Source organism: Schistocerca serialis, chromosome 4, assembly GCF_023864345.2.
Source record: "Schistocerca serialis cubense isolate TAMUIC-IGC-003099 chromosome 4, iqSchSeri2.2, whole genome shotgun sequence".
NCBI lineage: Eukaryota > Metazoa > Arthropoda > Insecta > Orthoptera > Acrididae > Schistocerca > Schistocerca serialis.
Genome location: NC_064641.1, coordinates 429,553,121 through 429,570,845, shown reverse-complemented (window position 1 = coordinate 429,570,845; position 17,725 = coordinate 429,553,121). Strand labels below are relative to the sequence as shown.

General features: G+C 44.2%; 1 protein-coding gene across 1 annotated transcript in view; it reads left to right on the top strand.

The window, feature by feature from the left end:
• LOC126474509 (serine/threonine-protein phosphatase 6 regulatory ankyrin repeat subunit A-like) overlaps positions 1 to 17,725 on the top strand; it is a 172,604-nt gene that overhangs the window by 100,226 nt on the left and 54,653 nt on the right. The window contains exon 8 of the mRNA XM_050101980.1: positions 5,739 to 5,936. Within this exon, the coding sequence (XP_049957937.1) occupies positions 5,739 to 5,936 (198 nt within the window). The remainder of the gene's footprint in view (positions 1 to 5,738; positions 5,937 to 17,725) is intronic.

The window sequence follows — 17,725 nt, the reverse complement described above, 5'->3', positions numbered from 1 at the left end:
GGAATGAGACGATTCTGTCAGCTTTCAAGAACCTCGAGCGCTTGCTCGACAGCCGTGGATGCAGCAACGTAAAGCAATAGATATTACTGAAAAAATAAATTCCTGAACATGAATAGGGAAGATGGCTAACAGTTACATACCGCCTCGATGTCAGCCTTTCCAGCCCGGCGGACCACGCGAGTTCGTGAAACAGCAGCACGCTTTACCCGGATTTGACAGTATTAACAGTGGCCACGAGAGAAATACCGTGTGACCTTAACACTTCACTGATGGAAAACGCTTCCCTCTGGACACAAGCTGCAGATACGGTACTGACTAACATTCACCAAGGAGAGACTGCCTACCAATCACCAGAGTGGCACAGGCAAGAGCCAGTCGATACGCTACTTCCTACCAGTTACCTACTAGAGCATCCTTCCAATCAGTCACCAGTAAACAGCCCATCATACGCCACCCCCTGAATAACATCCTGTCTTTAAATTGTGGAATGACATGCAAGATATGTAACGTCTATAGCCAACAGATAAACGAAACAGAAAGTATATAAGGGAAGACTTTCACCAGAACGCAGCAGTGAATCGATCTGAAGAACATTGCAGCAAGTCTGTCGAAATGTTAGCAAGTTAGTGCTTTAGCAGTTTATAATTGAACAATCCCCCTCTCTAATGACCGAAGGATTTAAAAAACTTTGAAATAGGCTAACAATAACTCACACAGTTAAAAGGCACTTCATCAAGTAATTATCAAAACAGGGGAAGGACAATTTGCGTTCGAAATCAGGAGCATTAGGCCGGCCGCGGTGGTCGTGCGGTTCTAGGCGCTCCAGTCCGGAGCCGCGCTGCTGCTACGGTCGCAGGTTCGAATCCTGCCTCGGGCATGGGTGTGTGTGATGTCCTTCGGTTGGTTAGGTTTAAGTAGTTCTAAGTTCTAGGGGACTGATGACCACAGCAGTTGAGTCCCATAGTGCTCAGAGCCATTTGAACCATTTGAACCAGGAGCACTAGGACCATAATCTGGGGGCCAAAAGTTTCCTAAAATGGTTCAAATGGCACTAAGCAATATGGGACTCAACATCTGACTTCATCAGTCCTCTAGACATAGAATCTCTTAAACCTAACTAATCTATGGACGTCACACACATCCATGACCGGGGCAGGATTCGAACCTGCGACCGTAGAAGCAGCGCCGTTCCGGACTGAAGTGCCTAGAACCGCTCGGCCACAACGGCCGGCAAAATTTTCGCATATTCACACTTTATTACAAATGCTAGATTGCAAATAATGATCAAGCAATATTCAATCATGTAACCAAATTTAATTCTGATCCATTTTGATTACAGGCGGATGGGTGCAACCAGCCGCGTATGAACGTTATGCCAACGGCAGCCACCCTCAGGCACGTAACATAAAATACACTTTCAGGACAACTGGTTTTCTAGAACAGAGGAGACAGCTTATAACACCACAGTACAACAACTTTCTTCCAAAGCCCTTAAATAAATCCACCCCAATGCTCGAGTCACCCACATTAATCAAAACACAATTCTCATACAAATAAGTGAAAGAAATAACCCTTGAAAGAGACCTTAAAATAATATAGAATTAAACTAAAATGATACAAGAAACATAATAGTAACATTGTTTAAACCTTCACAGGAACGAAAGTGCGCAAGAAACCGACTTACGAACAACCAAAAAGGTTTTGAACCTGATCTAAGTAATGAGAATCTGTTTCACCAACTAGAAATTAAGAAGGAAGACCAACATTTTATAAAACAGTTATTAAAGAAGAAACATCTTTAAACAAATTAATTATGGTAAACTTAACTCACTTGGATCATATTATAAAAAACAAAAGAAACCACCAGAAGAGGCGAAGCTTAAATGTTCCTAGAATGGTCAAACATCACACTTTTAGATTTATAAGAGTGAAATTGCAGATGCTGACTGTGAACAATCGAGGTTAAATACACTCCTGGAAATGGAAAAAAGAACACATTGACACCGGTGTGTCAGACCCACCATACTTGCTCCGGACACTGCGAGAGGGCTGTACAAGCAATGATCACACGCACGGCACAGCGGACACACCAGGAACCGCGGTGTTGGCCGTCGAATGGCGCTAGCTGCGCAGTATTTGTGCACCGCCGCCGTCAGTGTCAGCCAGTTTGCCGTGGCATACGGAGCTCCATCGCAGTCTTTAACACTGGTAGCATGCCGCGACAGCGTGGACGTGAACCGTATGTGCAGTTGACGGACTTTGAGCGAGGGCGTATAGTGGGCATGCGGGAGGCCGGGTGGACGTACCGCCGAATTGCTCAACACGTGGGGCGTGAGGTCTCCACAGTACATCGATGTTGTCGCCAGTGGTCGGCGGAAGGTGCACGTTCCCGTCGACCTGGGACCGGACCGCAGCGACGCACGGATGCACGCCAAGACCGTAGGATCCTACGCAGTGCCGTAGGGGACCGCACCGCCACTTCCCAGCAAATTAGGGACACTGTTGCTCCTGGGGTATCGGCGAGGACCATTCGCAACCGTCTCCATGAAGCTGGGCTACGGTCCCGCACACCGTTAGGCCGTCTTCCGCTCACGCCCCAACATCGTGCAGCCCGCCTCCAGTGGTGTCGCGACAGGCGTGAATGGAGGGACGAATGGAGACGTGTCGTCTTCAGCGATGAGAGTCGCTTCTGCCTTGGTGCCAATGATGGTCGTATGCGTGTTTGGCGCCGTGCAGGTGAGCGCCACAATCAGGACTGCATACGACCGAGGCACACAGGGCCAATACCCGGCATCATGGTGTGGGGAGCGATCTCCTACACTGGCCGTACACCACTGGTGATCGTCGAGGGGACACTGAATAGTGCACGGTACATCCAAACCGTCATCGAACCCATCGTTCTACCATTCCTAGACCGGCAAGGGAACTTGCTGTTCCAACAGGACAATGCACGTCCGCATGTATCCCGTGCCACCCAACGTGCTCTAGAAGGTGTAAGTCAACTACCCTGGCCAGCAAGATCTCCGGTTCTGTCCCCCATTGAGCATGTTTGGGACTGGATGAAGCGTCGTCTCACGCGGTCTGCACGTCCAGCACGAACGCTGGTCCAACTGAGGCGCCAAGTGGAAATGGCATGGCAAGCCGTTCCACAGGACTACATCCAGCATCTCTACGATCGTCTCCATGGGAGAATAGCAGCCTGCATTGCTGCGAAAGGTGGATATACACTGTACTAGTGCCGACATTGTGCATGCTCTGTTGCCTGTGTCTATGTGCCTGTGGTTCTGTCAGTGTGATCATGTGATGTATCTGACCCCAGGAATGTGTCAATAAGGTTTCCCCTTCCTGGGACAATGAATTCACGGTGTTCTTATTTCAATTTCCAGGAGTGTATCTGCAGCAAATTGGTTGTGGCTCAAATAGTTCAAATGGCTCTAAGTAGTATGGGACTTAACATCTGAGGTCATCAGTCCCCTAGACTTACAACTACTTAAACCTAACAAACCTAAGGATATGACACATCCATGCCCGAGGCAGGATTCGAACCTGCGACCGTAGCAGCAGCGCGGGTCCGGGCTGAAGAGCCTACAACCTCTCGGCCACAGTGGACGGATATTGGTTCTCTGCCTTTCACGAAGCCATGGTGAAACTGAAACAGAAGACTAGCCTCTCCAGGCTGATACTGGTACAGAACAACATGATGAAAAAGCAGAACTAATAAGGTGGAATATAATACTTACTTCCACACAGTGCAACGAACTTAAATACAAACTCTAAGCTAGCATGTGAACACGCTTCTCACTATGTAGACCGCACTGCAGTAATTCAATGTTCACTTGCAGAGCAGATAACATATTGCATTACACGTGGAGTTGCCCACAATACCTCAAGAATATCACTGGGCAATCTGCCAGGCGAGTTCCATCAGTCTCACTGTCCTGTCTAAACACTGACTGTTTCGAGACGTTCCATGTCTCTTCGCTTCAAGCCTGCGAGCGCTATCCCTGTCATCTAATGGCAAGCACACCTTGCACATAATCGGTAAACTATCTGTAATCGACAACGACCATCTCAATAATGATGCGGCCCAATATCCTGAATTATTTTATTCAAGATGACACCTGCTATGGAAGCTTATGGACGCACAGTAGTGTTTACGTTATATTTCATTGTGGTGGTGAATTGCTCCTGCATCTGACGCTATTGATATCTCGTTATTCTTGTTGTAGCGCTCAGTATTTAGCACCTCATTTTGAGAAAGATCGCAAAAGAACACCTGCTATCCTCTTTTGAATAGTTACAGGTTACATGTCGAAATTAGTGTGTTGTAGCAGCTAGTCACCTCACAAAACTATCCCCTACTGTGATGTAGAGAACACATTTGATTGAGTAAACCATGATGTAGCAAATTAGAATGAGAAAACTGCATTGAGACATTAGGCCAATAAAAAGCGTGACAGTTTTGTGCATTAGCTGGAGGTACGCTGTTCAATCCTGACAGTCCGGCGCCAGGACCCTAAGCAAAATACTGCTATGCTGCTTTTGTCACTACATAACCACATTTTTCCCGGTGTCAGGGATGATCACCCTTGGTTTAGGCTAGGGAGGTGTCCAGATTCATTTTTTCAGGCTATTTCCGGTAGAGTTTGTATGTGGAGCCAGGTGGTGGGGGGGGGGGGGGGGTCTCTGTCAAAGGATAAATTGAAACTGCGAATCTATAAAACCATCAGCATCCGTAGTTCTCTCTCACCTTTTCCCAGTTTTTTGCAGTCGCTAGTTAAATCACATCTGTGCTTCATGTTTCAGACTGCTGGCACATCGACTTTACAGGTGCTCCCACATGAGAGCCGTTCTATCATTAATCGCCATTGTGGCATATTGCAGCATCAATCCTAGGGTTAGGTCTTTCTTCTGGTTCCTTTGGTGACTAGCTGCAGTAAATCAATGTGCTGCATCTACGTTTGCTTTGTAATGTGAGGGTGTGTGCTCCCTGGTTTTGTTTCATGTAAATTCAAGGCAACCTTTATCCAGAGCTAGGTGTTAATTTGAAAATCGTGAACATCGGTCTGATAGTCCAACGATATGTTCCGCTAAACTCAGTAATAAGGTTTCGGTACATGTGTATCAAGGACAAATTTATTCTATTTGTGTGTTCAGTAACAGCATTAGGGAGGCGTTCCTTATTCCTTGCCAGATGGTGGTGGTGGTTAGTGTTTAACGTCCCATCGACAACGAGGTCATTACAGATGGAGCGCAAGCTCGGGTTAGGGAAGGATTGGGAAGGAAATCGGCCGTGCCCTTTCAAAGGAACCATCCCGGCATTTGCCTGAAACGATTTAGGGAAATCACGGAAAACCTAAATCAGGATGGCCGGAGACGGGATTGAACAGTCGTCCTCCCGAATGCGAGTCCATTGTGCTAACCACTGCGCCACCTCGCTCGGTTTCCTTGCCAGACACAGTCACCATGAATAAAACTGCAGAAGACGAAATTATGATGAAAGTAGGAAAAGAAATACAAATTGCTTGTCCAAGGGATAACTTTACTTGCACAACGTCTCCAGCTGTCACCTCATGATCCCTTTCCCCTTAATATAATTACGATTCTATTTATAATGCAAAATCAGAATATTGTGAAGAATAATTAAAGCCATTTAGTTGCCAGTGATAGTCATTACCAGCTCAAGCCGAGTGATCTTGCTGGAAGAATGTTGGGTATCAGCGGTGTATGATTCGCAGGTGCTGAGAGACCTGCTGTGCGGCTTTGCGGACCCGGCCGCCACGGACGACTGTGGCTGCAGCCCGCTGCACACGGCAGCGGCCATGGGGCAGCTGGAGTGCGCCGCTCTGCTGGTGGACGCCGGGGCAAGCCTTGAGGCAAGGAACAACCAAGGCGGGACGCCACTGCTCATGGCAGCCACTCAAGGAAGGGACACGGTAAGCCCGAAGAATTAAGTAGCACACAAAAGTGATCTTCATACACGTTCATCAAGATACGAAAATGACTCACCTAATGCCTGTTGTATACTAAGAGGCAAATGGTGATCACACTGAAATTTGTAGGACTTTGTGTTGGAGTTGCTTTTTTCGTGCCTACTCATCCTAGTGGACAGCTGTTTGGCGCTAGTGAAAGATATCTTTACAATTAAGGGGTATCTTTGCAAGTAAACTTAATATGGGCAGCAAAGCGTGGCCTTAATACAGCTGTCGCGTAAACGGAATGCAGTAGAATGTGCCGTACATCAGTGCTGGGTGAAGCATGGAGTACACAAAAATTCTGGCAAAACAACATTTATTATATCAGTAAATTTAATTGGACACATGAACGTTTGTAGTGAGTAATATGATGGTTGCTGATGCCTGCAATATATTATGTCGCATATTAGTCGACCCTCGAACTTTACTTCGGAGTCCCCTGCAAGGTCTATGTTCTGTGGAAGAGGAATGATCAAAGGATGGTTTTATCACGAGCACTTAGTCACACGCACTTGAGAGACTAAAACGAAAGAAAAGAGCTACATACCTTCACCGCAGCAAACGTGGGTAGAAAGAGGGGCTGTTCCCTTCATTCGAATATGCAGGATAACTGAATAACATTTCTTTTATAGTGAATTGCTGTGAAAGTGAAGCATAAATAAGAATCACAAGTAATTCAAATATTCTACAGCGGAAGATTACTGTGGCCTTGGCATTATAGACTTTCTCATTATATCACGACCACGCGGTCCTCACAAACAAAAGCGTGCATAAAGGAAGTTATCAAGTGAGACGAATTGCACAAAATTCAGTCATAAAACCATGCAAATCATACGCAATATACATGCTCTCGCGAAAGGGATACTATACAAAATGAACTGAATCACAATAAGCTCAACCCCGCTCCAAGTGTTTGATTGACAGTTCAACTGAACAATAGCCAACATCGTTCTTCGATTTTAAAGCATTTAAAACTCGCAAATTAGCAAGTAAAATTTGTCACACACGATAATAAACTATGAGCGATGAAAGGAATCATTTACTTTGTCTAACTTTGAAAAACTTACATTAAACACAACATTAACTTCTCATCAAAAAGGCACACTTACAGCCAGTAGGTCTCACCCGTCTCGTGTCCCACGGAACACACTGCAAACATTCGCTCTCCAACCACTGACACAGTGGCAGACTACTACAATCCCACAGATCTACACACTGAAATCCTTGCACAATCTCTTTCATACAGTCAACTGATCGGACAAGAAGAGGAAAGAAAAGATACATTGAAGTACGGCACTTAAATGTATCAAACATGCGAGTGGGGCCCCGACAAGCACCAAGAACGTAATGAAACATTAAAACGAAATATGGATAGAATGCTGTGGCCACCACAAACACACTCAGTTGCTCAGTCTTTTCCCTTTTCGTCTTTACATCTAGGGTAATAGACCATTTGCACCACCAACTGAGGTCCCAGAGACAAACAAATGAATCCGTATGGTATGACAAAACCATGAAGAGGCTCATGCAGAGACCCTTCAGTCATGCCAACATAAAAGGCTGTGCAGTGTTTGCAGCAGAGTTGGTATATGACATGGCTATTTTCACAGGTGGTACGGCCTGTGTTTGGGTAGGATAAGCCTGGATAGGAGGTACTGGGTGGGTTGACTTGGCCTCACGCTCTGTGGCAAGGGGTTGTGAGTGGGGGTGGCCTAATGATGGACTAGGATGTTATGTATTTTGGGTGGACATAGGAGCACCACTTTAGGAGGGCTGGGATGGATCTTGTATAGGGTGCCCCTCACGGCAATATGAGAGATTATCAAAGCCCTTGCGAAGGACATGGTTCAGTTGTCTCTGACCAGGGTGATATTTAGTGAAGAGGGGCGCTGCCTTGGTATCTGATTCTTGGAGGTGGTGGGAGGAGGGAGGTATGTGAAGATACAGCATGGAAAAACCTGTTTCTGGACTACGTTTTCGGAGAAGGGATGTATTTCGTGTCTGTGAAGGCCCTTGTGATGCCTTCTGCGTATTAGGCAAGGGAGTTGTCGTCACTGCAGGCCTGTCATCCATAGGCGGGAGAGATGGCAGCCCTTGAAATACATATTGTACGATTTGACTGGTCAATTGTATTACCATATATACGTACCTGGTAACTATCTGCCTGTCTGTTATTGTGTCACGGAGTATTTTGAACTAACTTCATCACAATAATTGATTGAAAATATCTGTCTCATACACAAACGGGTGCATGACCACAGAATCTCAGCACTTCACTTTCTTAGTCAAATTTTATTTGCACCCACTCGATTGTATTGCCATTGGCGGATGTTGGCTTTGTAGTGATGTCAGCAGTAATTCGGATACCTCGCTTCACTGTATGTGTGTTGGAGTGCTATAGGCAGATGATCGCTGAATAGTGGTGTTAGCGGTAACTCTCGTAGCTGAAGTGGCTGCGTACTGGAAGCGTCTCCGCATACCAATTAGCTGAACTGCAACTGTGCATCCCATTGGCAACTTGTGCTCAGTTGTTCGAAATACACGCTGTGTTGCATCGTAGTGATGTCAATTTATGATTTGATTGTGCATACTATTAGTGGGGTACCACTAGCTCTTTTGTAACGCACTGGGTAACTTCTTATTTTCATCTTTTAACGACTCAGATTAGTGTCGAAAGGTTTCAGTTCTGATTTTACGTTTAACTTCTTTTAATAAACCGTTGTGATATGTTAGCATTTCGTGACAGTCTTTTTGCTTATTCGCTTAGTAAAGTTGTCGTTTATTATGCTGGTAAACGAAATCTCCTCTCGATTTAACTCTCCTGCGTGTGCTCTGTTATCTGTGTTTACCAATAGTGCGGCCAGACGTTGCTCACAAAAGATCGTACTAGACCAATGTTATGATTTTCGCGTCATGATTTAATAGCAGCCAATGCAGGTTCCCAGGCTGTGCTCAGTTGAAATCCCGAATCCCTGTTGATGAGATTATCGGCAGTACGGATATGTATTGATTCCTTAAAGACGCACACCGAGAAAGATGATGCCGCGGATAAAACTTTCGTCTTTTCATAAATCATGCAATGTCCTGTATTCAGACAGTGTTCCGAAATTGCTGACTTTTCCAGTTGACAAAGGCTGATGTTCATCGTAGCGTTCTTGCACTGTACGACATGTCTGGCCTATATATGCTGCCCCACACTGACAAGGAATCGTGTGCACACATTTCCTCAGGCCAAGATCATCCTTAATCGAACCCAACAGGTTTCTCCAGTTTTTCGGTGGATGAAAAACACACTTAATTCCCTATCTTCCTAGAACTCTTCCGATTCTTGACGACATGGCACCAAAATACGGCAAGAAGGCCAAAGTGGTGGGTGTCTTCGTATCTTCATTTTGCTTCATGGATTGAACTCGCCTGGGCCTGAATGCATTACATATCTGTCTCTCAGAATAACCATTTTGTCGGAACACTGTCGTCAAATATTGTATATCACTCGAAAGGCTTTCGGGATCAGATACTGGAAGTGCTTTATGAATGCACTACTTCACTGTGCAGGATGGTGGCAGCTTGTGACCTGCAGATATAGCTCTGTATGCGTTGGCCTGCGATAGACGCTGTGTCCCAAGGTCCCTCTGGTTTCCTTCGTACCAAAACTTCAAGAAAATGTAAAGTACCATCTTTCTCCACTTCCATTATGAAGTTTGTAATCGGACGGAGCGATTTCAGATGCTGAAGAAACGTATTTTTTGTAGAGTATCAAGTCCATGTGACCACACCACAAAAGTATCACCCACACACCGCAGAAAACAAGAGGGTTTGAGAGTGGCTGACGCTAATGCTTTTTCTTCAAAGTCCTCCATAAAATAATTGGCCACCACGGGAGAGAGGGCTTCCCATGGTGACAGTGTCCAATTATTTAAAATATTGGTCATGAAATAAGAAATATGTTGAAGTAAGCACATGTTTAAATAATACTACTATGTCCTCCTCAAACTTGTTGCTAATGAGCTCCAAATAGACCTGAAAGGGCACCTTTATAAATAAAGACACAACATCTAAACTTACTAAGAGATCCGACGATTGCAATTTGTTTTCAGGCGACCTATGAAATCTTCAGAGTTTCGAATATGATGGTCGCACTTATCTATGAGAGGTCCCAATAGTTATGTCAGATATTTGGGAACCAAATAAGTAGGTGCTCGTATGTTACTTACAACGGGACGGAGAGGCACCCCCATTCTTATGGATCTTGGGTAGGCCGTAGAGTCTAGGAGGAACTACAGCCTGTTGACGCAAACCCTTAGAGACTTGAGCTGGAATCGAGCTCTTATTAGTTCCAGAGTCTTTCTCTGGGTCCTACCCGTCGGATCACTTTTTAATTTACTGTATAAGAGAGAGAAGCACAGTAGCTTTCCTTCGTCAGCAGGTAAGATGACGATGTCTTGGTCTTCTCTCAATACTCGTAGAGCATTCCTTTCAGCTGAGGTGATGTTAAAATTGGACCTCTCAGGTGAAGCTTAAGCTGCAGCACGTGTCACGCCTAATTTCTTCGGCAGCATCCTTAGGAAGTTTCGAAACACCCTGTTCTATTCCACTAATCACATCTCGGATTGGAATGGTCCCTGGTTTTGGTGCAACATTCAGACTCTTCTCTAGCACCGAAACTGCAGAGTCTTCCAAAATCTTCTCAGTGAGATTAAACATGGTACGTAATCTTGGCATGTCTTCTTGCGTTCGGTCTTCGAGTCGATCGTATTTAGTCATTTGACGAAACTTAGCTTGTCGTTCAGTCCAGTCAGCCAGCGGCAGGATATCGCTGAAAGATTCGCTGAATTCTTTGGATGGAGTGATAGTAATTGTCTGGACACTAAACACAATTTATACATTTCTTACATCAGCGACATCAGTAGTCATTAAACATCGTGAGAGAGCAGAATGGGGCGCTCTGCGGAACACACGGACTTCGAACGGTGGTCAGGTGATTGGATGCCACTTGTGTCATACATCTGTTTGCGAGATTTCCACACTCCTAAACATCCCTAGGTCCACTGTTCCAGATGCGATAGTCAAGTGGAAACGTGAAGGGACACGAACAGCGCAAAAGCGTACAGGCCGACATCGTCTGTTGACTGACAGAGATCGCCGACAGTTGAAGCGGGTCGTAATGCGTAATAGGCAGACATCTATCCAGACCATCACACAGGAATTCCAAACTGCATCAGGATCCACTGCAAGTACTATGACAGTTAGGCAGGAGGTGAGAAAACCTGGATTTCATGGTCGAGGGGCTGCTCATAAGCCACACATCACGCCGGTAAATGCCAAACGACACCTCGCTTGGTGTAAGGAGAGTAAACATTAGGAAAAACTTTTTGTGCAGTGACGAATGACTGCACACAATGTGGTGATCCTATGGCAGGGTGTGGGTATGCCCGGTGAACGTCATCTGCCAGCGTGTGTAGTGCCAACGGTAAAATTCAGAGGCGGTGGTGTTGCGGTTTGGTCGTGTTTTTCATGAAGGGGGCTTGCACCCCATGTTGTTTTGCGTGGAACTATCACAGCACAGGCCTACACTGATGTTTTAAGCACCATCTTGCTTTCCACTTTTGAAGAGCAATTCGGGGATGGCGAATGCATCTCCCAATACGATCGAGCACCCGTTCACGATGCACGGCCTGTGGCGGAGTGGTTAGACTACAATACCATCCCTGTAATGGAATGGCCTGGACAGAGTCCTGAACTGAATCCTCTAAAACGCGCCAGGCCTCAACGACCGACATGGTACCTCTCCTAAGTGCAGCACTCCGTGAAGAATGTGCTGCCATTCTGCAAGAAACCCTTCAGCAACCGATGGAACAGATGTCTGCGAGAGTGGAAGCTGTCATCAAAGCTAAGTGCGGACCAACACCATAGTGAATTCGAGCATTACCGATGGAGGGCACCACGAACTTATAAGACATTTTCAGCCAGGTATCCGGATATTTTTGATCACATAGTGTATTATGTCTTGGTGACAACGATTTGTTTTCGTATTAACATTTGAGTATAATTTCTTGGCATTCGCGAATCATTAGAAATTCAGATCCTGCAATTTACCGCGTGGTTCTGACTACTTCGCCTTGCAGTTTCGTTCTAAATGACGGTCTACACGCTTTATGGTGTCACATCAATTTCTAGTAGTTGAACTGTGAGCATGGCCAGTCGTGCAGGACCCATGTACAGTTCTCGAACTGCAGTATACTACTGCATATTTGATTATTCAATCCATTTAAATTAGTAGACTAGAAGTTAGCGTTGACAAATTAATTTATTCCGAGAATTACGTACACAAAGAATGATGTCTCATCGCATACTGGTGTAGACGTTTATCTAAGGTCTTCAGATATGAGACTGAGGAGCTATTACTTTAAAATTTGTGTTTTCTTCTTCTCCCTTGTTAGTTGGGCTTCAAGAAATGTTCCATGTGTCGTATGCCTTGAAGCTACAGTTGACGATGGCGAATCCCTGCCTCAGCTGCGCCTATGTCATACCATCAGCTGCCTCGAACGCAACACCGCCTGCAGCCTAGTGAATACCTCAAACAAAATACACATAAATACAAACAGACACAAATGTAGTATGCAATAGACAAATAAAATGTGGAATTGCAGAATAACATCTTATATAACATTAATCAATACCAAAATAACACCAGAAAACGGCATGTTTACTCATTCATACACGATATTGAGGGAGCAGAAATTTTATCGTGATATCTTTCACGCACATTCCGGATGTTAAGTCTCAATATTTTCGCATCCTTTCAAGTTATTGGTCAATATACTTAAAGTCTCGTGTTTCCGTTAATTTGCAGTTTTTTAGTAGCTGATCTGAAACAGCAGTATCTTAGTACACGGTGTTGTTTCACATGCTCAAGTAATCTTTTGGAGACAACTGTCCAGGTCACAAACATACGACTGGTATATGCGTTTCCAAAATGGCTAGTTTTTGACTGATGACGAGGACCATTCCTGTTGAAAAGTGACTGGCAATACACCAAATATGTTGAGAAAGGGAGGATTCTGATCCCACAAGATAGTAGAGACTGTACGTAAGAACGCATTCTGTCGGAAAAACTGAACACGAGAAAGATTGCAGCGGAGTTTCCAACGACGGCGTCAAGTCGATCAGAAGCTGCATCACGTATAAGACTGCCAGCGGAAAAATGCTCCTATCGAAGTTTAAAAAAAGGCGAATAAAGTTTTGATAGTTTACTTGTGTGAAACAGAAATAACGCAAAACTAATTTTACACATCAGACCGGATTTTACGTACAAAAAAGTGATACATCTGCACCATCACTACAACATAGGTTTCCAGAACCTTTCGGATAATAAAGGAGACACTTTACAACGTATTTTCCGTGCTACGTCACTTTACAAACAACGTTTTGCCCCACATTTGATTGTTTTAAGTGTAAGAGTAGGGTAAGTTTGCAACTCTTCTTCTCCGAAACGTGTACGGATATCAAACAAACTTTCAAGGTTGTTCGAATCGCCGTCTTAGGAATATATCGTATGAATTGCAGCCATTCACTGTGCGGCCGTCTAGGAGCCCACGGCTAGGTTTTGGTACTGGAGAACTATCTTTTAGTGTTTTCTCAATAAATGATAAATATTTTTGGGAACGGGAAGATAGAACTTCTAGATAAATGCCTAGAGAGCACACCGTTGAAGTTTGAGCACTTTGCTGCAGCTAGTTGTTCGGATAACCGCTACTGATGGCGAAGTAACGGTGAAAAACACATTTTTAGTCTTTTCTAAGCAACCGACCATGAACAAAATTGTGTTTCTATAAGTCCCTTAAAGTGCACCGTAGACAATATCTAATGCAAAAAGAAGCAACCGATTTTCTCCATTTGCCTAAACTGGACGAACTATGTAATATTCGAACTTTGATCCTGCACTATGGGATAGTTACGGTAAGATGATCCTTCTTTTGGGTGTAAAAATGGTTCCTAGCCTGACGGACGTCCTGAACGCTTGAACCTACCTTTCTATCGCCAATAAAACCCGAGTTACGAGCCCTCGAAAAATCCTATTTTTAAAAGCGGCGTTTTGGAATATATTAGCAGGGCTTGCTGTCGAGTGCATACCGATTTACACAAGAGCTAGATTTCAAAGGCTGTCACTGGGAATGAAAATTTGGCTTCCGGCTACAATGGTGAAACTAGGCAGCAGTCGTCTCAGTGAAATTGTCCTTCGTTATATTTTTTACAAATTTTCATTCAGTTCTTCGTAATAAATTCCTGGCTTCTGATTTGACCTTCAATAGCAAGTGCTGTCGTTTTACGCTCACTATGAGGAGCTGATGGCGAGAAAAGTGGAATATATGAAAATCAATATGACAGATTATTCGCATCCACCGTACGAACTAGAATTACCAATTGCTGTATTCTGCTTGTACGAGCGGATTCCGCAACCTGCAGAAACCAGCGGACTGAAATCTGTATGGTACTGGTTACACTCAATTGGCCCCCACGTATATCTTCACCTGTGTGCCCTGTCACACAACTGATGCACCCAACACTCGACAGCCAACGTGTGAAGCAACATCAGCAACATCTAATGAAAATTTCAAGGTCACCACTGGGTTCCCAACCCAGAAATAACAAAACTATGTCAATAATTTATTACAATTGTAAGACATCAGCTACAATACATTTTAGTTAACTCTGTGGAAGGAGTGTTTATACCATTAATTACAATTATATGCACCAAATTGTTAGACCGGGAATTCGTTCCAGATATGAGAAACCAGCGACAATAACACAATGCAGTTGATAAAAAAGGTCTCACCATTGTACGCATCACTATAGTCAAACCTAACTGCCAGCTGGCGAGTGTGGAAGAAGAAGTCTTACTCGTCCAGCGCTCTCGAGTCCCAGGATGAAGTGCTTTCCAAAGTGGTATCCTGTTTTATAAAGTCATTTTATATAAACAGTACTTTTGAAAATGTAATTCATCTTTTCCGATGGCTTGGCGGGAGACCGACTCTGGGTGTTACTAGTCGGCTCAGCTTTTGGCGGATCTAGTATATTTTAGGCTGGCACGTCGACTCTCTCCTAGAACGATCAAGGATGTTGCCTGGTCTCGGCTCGTCACCTGTCTCATCGGTATTACATTCTATCCAGCCACTCATGAACAGCAAATCAGTCCCCTGGCCACTAACGTAACTTCAGGCAGTGTCTTTTCCTCACCTGTCGTTCCTGTCCAACACGTTGTGTAGTTTAATAGAGATACATATTTGATTGTGGATAATTTCGTCCGTAACATTTTGTGTTTGAGTTCTTATGTACCGATTGGTGGCAAGCAAGTCGTTTTGCCGCTCGGTCCGCGGCTGTCCATTGGTTGGGTTACCGACGGATCAAGTGTAGTTTGGCGCAGTGCCTGACTCACCTAAGTGAACGAGGGCAGACCGACCCCCTGGAGGATTCTGAGTGCCGCTGTCTTTACTGTCTTTCTCACCAGTGTTTAATTGTCTGTTTATAATCTACCATAGTCAATGATTTAAAAAAGTTCTTGGTTTTACTGTTTTTACGTAATTTAAAGGTACCTTCGTATAAGTAAGTTTGAATTCCGGCAAGTGGATATTTGCTAAAAGGTTATTAGCATTGCATTGTCTTTTCTTTTAGTGTGGTTTCAGCTACTTAAAATTTACGGCTTATTGTTATTTTTTTTTTAATTTTGGAAAATTAATGGTGGGCCTTCAGGCTTGGAACCTCATTCTTAAAGTTACCTATAATGCTTAAACATTGCGGCCCTCTGCCTTTGAAGGGTTAAAGTAATTTATTTTAAAATCATGAAAATTTTATTGTGGGCCTTCAGCCGTTTGTATGGCATCTTATTTATGTTTGTCTGTCCAGCCTTGCCTTGAGGCTTTCAGCCTAGCTGTGATATATATGTATATTTTAATTATTTATTCATAATTTTAACTGCGTGTTTTCAGTCACTTGAAATTTGCCTTGTTGATTCTTAAGATTTCTTGTTTTGAGGCCTTCAGCAGTGAAAGATTTGGAGTTTGAAACCCGTAGTTGTAAAAGTTCGGGTAGGTGCCGCTATGGTTGTAAATGTGTTATTAAATTATAATAATTTACAATTTTTGAATGAAACCGAGCGACGCCTTATTTGGACCCTTTCCACGATCCTAATCACCTGTTCTGCCCAGCGGATTTAGCGGGTGTCTCACTGTCTTTGAAGTAACCGATCTGTATCGTTTTATCGCTGTGGTTCCAACTGCTGTTCGAACTGTTACTGCAGGCGCAGTACGATGCCCCACAGGTACTGGCTTAACACGACGGCCCTTCCTCTCAGTAGTGCCATGTGGCCGACCTGAGACCGGACTACCTCCGACCATACCTTCCCGTGACAACCGCTGCGAGCCATCGTATATAGCGGCCATATTCCTGCCATGACCCTCTACAGTATCACAAACGGCACATCCAGCTTCTCATTGCCCTCTTAGTCAGCCGCGTCAAACTACATGAGCTCTTAGAAATGGCGTCTTTGTCGTCTGAAAGATATTCTTGACTATCATCAATTCAGTACGTCCAATCTGAAAGGTAACTAGACGTCCAATTTGAAAGCTAACTAACGCTCACGACCGTCACAGCGTGTATTAAAGCAAACCTGATATTCATTATTATAGCGGTGCTATCAGCGTTACTCTTGTGCGACTGGAGCGAAGTCTGAATAGATGTCATCTTTCACATGTTGGTATACGCCTAGCAACATTCGTTTATCTAGCACAAGTCCTCCTTAGTTTTGAGATAATTTTTCCGTCAGTCTACGTTCATGAGATTGTTGGGGAACCCTCTGGTTCCGGTTTAAAAAAATAAATTGCTTCCATGGCTTGGCGATAAACACATGATGATGCAAATATAGTTTGCAAAACCGGTCTTGTCTTTAAAGAAAGACTTTCTACAGTAGCAGCGGTCTTCCTAATTCAACTTGGAATATTTCGGCTATTGATGCCCTACGTACAAAGTGCCACGTTCAATGTTGCATACGTTAGATATGTCATACTAAGTGCACCATCGAGTAATGCTCCCTCAAACATCAAAGCTGCACTCACATTCCGTAACTAATTAAGACTGCAATTGCCAAACATTGTATCTCCACTGGACGACTACGATGCAACAAAATTGTGGCCACAGCAACATCTTTTTGTGACTGACAAATCATTAAAGAATGTGCATGGTGGAAAATGTAATCAACCGTGATAGTAGATTCCAGCTGGACAGTGGGTGGAACCCTGTTATTGTCGCAATATGTTCTAAGAGAAGATCTTAGTGTACGGTGATAGGTACCGCGAGAAGCAACGCTGAGGACAGCTAATGCCACCAGCAATTTCGCTGCCAACCCTGTAGTGTAGACAGCCGGTCTCCATCATCCTCGCCCATGTGAGGAATATACACAGCATACTAATAAATTATCGTTTGGAGGAAGTCTTTGTCAGGTCTCAATGACTCACCAGAGAGTAACTAACAGTGTCCCAGTCTAAATATTGTTCAGTCTTAGCGAACTACTACTGGCTGCGAAATCTATTTGAAAATTCGGTTCACCATAAAAATTTTCAAAACCGAGAAACAAGTCCTGTCACAGGAATTGTTCTATCTTTCTGGTCAGACCACATATTCATGAAATCTATTCTTTAATACTATTTACCAACAAAATCTTAATTTGCTTCATCGGCATGGGATCTGTAATGGAG